Source organism: Cannabis sativa, chromosome 1, assembly GCF_029168945.1.
Source record: "Cannabis sativa cultivar Pink pepper isolate KNU-18-1 chromosome 1, ASM2916894v1, whole genome shotgun sequence".
Taxonomy (NCBI): domain Eukaryota; kingdom Viridiplantae; phylum Streptophyta; class Magnoliopsida; order Rosales; family Cannabaceae; genus Cannabis; species Cannabis sativa.
Window position 1 is genome coordinate 1092003 of NC_083601.1, and position 3157 is coordinate 1095159.

General features: G+C 30.0%; 1 protein-coding gene across 1 annotated transcript; it reads right to left on the reverse strand.

Moving 5' to 3' along the window:
- Positions 1-253: 253 nt before the first annotated feature.
- LOC133033727 (uncharacterized) lies at positions 254-1524 on the reverse strand. The gene is made up of 3 exons (XM_061108791.1): positions 1392-1524; positions 1071-1342; positions 254-922 (listed from the first exon to the last, which is right to left on the reverse strand). Exons 1-3 carry the CDS (start codon positions 1522-1524, stop codon positions 254-256), a joined length of 1074 nt encoding a protein of 357 aa, XP_060964774.1.
- Between the last annotated feature and the right edge of the window lie 1633 nt (positions 1525-3157).

The following is a 3157-nucleotide window of genomic DNA, read 5'->3' on the forward strand; positions in this document are numbered from 1 at the left end:
TGTTATCATTTTAATATTGTGTTTGATATTTTCTAACAATATTAAGGATTTACAAGATTTCTTATTTAATTTAGCTTCAACACAAATTTCACATTTATTTAGACTAGAATTATTAACTCCAAAAATTAGACCAAGCGATTGCATTTATTTATATAATTAACACTAGCATGTCCTAGTCTAGCATGCCATAAATCAATAGAATCAACCAAGTAAGCAAAAGAATATGCATTCTCATTAATAACATCAGAAACATTCAATACGAAAGACCCTGATTACAATAGCCTTTCCCCACAAATATATTATTTTTGGTCATTTCAATCTTGCCAGATTCAAATGACACCTTAACTCCAACCTTTCCTAATAGAGTCGCAGAAATTAAATTTGCTCTTATATTAGGAACATGAAGTACATCATTTAGAGCCAAAGTCTTGCCAAATGTGAGTTTAAGAACAACTTTTCCTTTACCAAAAACTTGAACAGTTTGAGAATCACCAAGATACACATGTTCTTCTCCATCCCCTACTGGTTTGTAAGAGGAAAAGACATCTTTGTTAGCACAAATATGTCTTGTAGCACCCGAGTCTACCACCCATTCTTTCACATTGGCCACAAGATAAGCTTGAGAAATGACCGCAGTAATTATATCATCTCCTTCTACTGAATTTGCATTTGGTTTAGGAGGATTGTCATTTCTTACTCTTTTTCTATACTGAGGTGCATGATGATCTGGCTTTCCACAGAAAAAACAACTCCCTTTTTTTCTTAAAGGTAGTAGTGTTATTAGCTTTAGGCTTGTAAACAGAGCTATTTGAATGATTGGGTAAGTTGGCATACCTTTTATTTTTGTTTTGAGTTTGTACCAAATTCTTCCTTGTTGCCATTTCTCTCGCTTTGGTAGCTTGGAGTTCCTTGCGGTTAGTATCTTCAATAATGATGTGAGTAATCAGATCTGGAAGGGATGACTGCTTATGCTTGGGCTTTAGGCGACTCTTATATTCTTTTCACGATTTAGGAAACCTTTCAACTAATAGTCCAGTCAAAAAAATTTATGGTAGGATAATGCTCTCTACCTTGAGATCTTCATTAAGTTTGTGATACTCATTAATCTGAACCTTGATGTCTTTGTTATCCTCCATCCTCCAACGATCAAGATTGCCAACCATGAACTTTTGTTTTCCAACATCTTCATCAGTGTACTTTGCAATCATAGAGTTCCATATCTCCTTGGCTTCCTTGTAAGAGCAGTAGACATCAAACAAATCATTAGAAAGTGTACTCAAAATTGTGTGTCTACATACCTTATTGGCATGAGTCCAAGCATCAACATTAGTATTTGTTTTCTCTTCAGAAAGCGCACATACAACAACATGTATATCAAGGAGTGAGAATACTCTTTCTTGCCATCTTTTGAAAAATAGAAGATATATCTCCATTAATGGTAGCGGTGACAGAGGGAGTACTACCAATGGGAAGAGAACCTGAGGTATTATCAACTGCAGCAGCAGTAGTAGCATTGGGATCCATAAATCCTTAAGATTGTTAGAAAATATCAAATACAACAATAAAATGATAACATTTGAGGCGTGCAAACAAGACACTGTCCTTAAGGATTTACAAAGTAATCCCCCAGGATTCAACAGGTCTTCTGATTACAATAAAAGAATTAGGAAAACAAAAATAGCAAAATAATAATAAATAACCCAGCAGTTCTCTTAAAGTTATCATATATATATGTGTGTGTATATAGGAGCTAGCAATGTATGTATATTATGTTCTTCCTATAATGATACAGATATATATAGAAGGAAGAGTACGTACACTAACGTTACTATTAACGTTAGTGGAGAAAAAAGTAGATTTTTGCAAGTTCTTAGGAAGCACATTTCAAATATATATATAGGGACACGATTTTGTCCCGTTATAATATTTGTGGATATACAATTCGTGATTTCATTGTAGCCGTTAGATTAAAAAGTTACATGATCAAAGGGCTGAGATTAACATAGAAGTATTTAGGATAAAAATTATTGGTAATCGTTTGCTTTTAAATTAAAATATTATTAAATTTCAAAAAGTAAAAAGTGATTGATGTATTGTCAGATTCTTTCATCAATCATCATTTCTCTTTCTTTTTTTCTTTTTGTTTCATATGTATATAATAATAATAATAATAATAATTTAGAAGCCAAGCAACAAATGCCAACTTAGCAATGAAAATATTTATGAGACTATCTCCAATGGATGGTGTATTTTTAGATTAAATTTAGCCTAATTTTTGTATTTGTGCTCCAATGCACAAAGTGCAAATTAGCTATAAAAGTTAATAATATCTTTTTTTTTTTGAATGAAGTTAATAATATCTATAATACTTAAATACACAAAAAATTAACTTTATTTATATTATCTTAATAACTTATAAATATAAAAATATTTTTTATTAATGAATAGTATTAATGAGTGGCAAATAGGTAATTAAAAAATGTGACATTTATTGTGGGCTAAAATTTGGCACATGCTATCTTTTGTGCCAAATTTGGCACACATTTTACATCACCATTGGAGTTAATTTTTAGCAAAATATTCTAAAAAAATAGCAATACACTACATTTATAGCTCTTCATTGGAGATGCTCTAATGTTAGGGAGGCTTATCTTGTGAAGTTCAATTTTTGTTAATCTATTCAAAGATTAAGTTCATGATCAAAATATTTGTTCACATTGATTCGTTGACAAACTAGCAGTCTAAGAGCATCCCCAATGGAGATATTATAAAGGATGCTTAATGATATGGATACATTTTTAGTATTTTTTAATTGATGCTTACCATTAGAATAAAAAGTAATGCCACATCATAGCATCCTTTATATCTTCTCTTTCTTATTTTTTTTATTTTATCATAAAGTAAAAAAAAAATTATTTATTTAATATATATTAAATAATATTATAATATTATTTTAATAATTTTTAGAGATACTTACAATTGGATTATTTTTAAACAAAAAGTGTCAAAAATGACATGGAAGAAAGATAAAATAAAATGTATGAGCCTATATGTTTGGTATTAGGCTTAGATGTATATAGAAAGCTCATTTATTCATGAATATATAAATGGACTAGATAGCTAAAATAAAATATCACCCTGATAGTTTCATTTAGGC

Excerpts from the sequence above, each read along its gene's own strand:
- LOC133033727 (XM_061108791.1), bottom strand. The coding sequence starts at position 1,524 with ATGGATCCCAATGCTACTACTGCTGCTGCAGTTGATAATACCTCAGGT. Across the intron at positions 1,343-1,391 it reads TCAAAAGATGGCAAGAAAGA|AGAAAACAAATACTAATGTT; the intron begins GTATTCTCACTC and ends CGCTTTCTGAAG. Across the intron at positions 923-1,070 it reads AACTTAATGAAGATCTCAAG|ATACTAACCGCAAGGAACTC; the intron begins GTAGAGAGCATT and ends TCATTATTGAAG.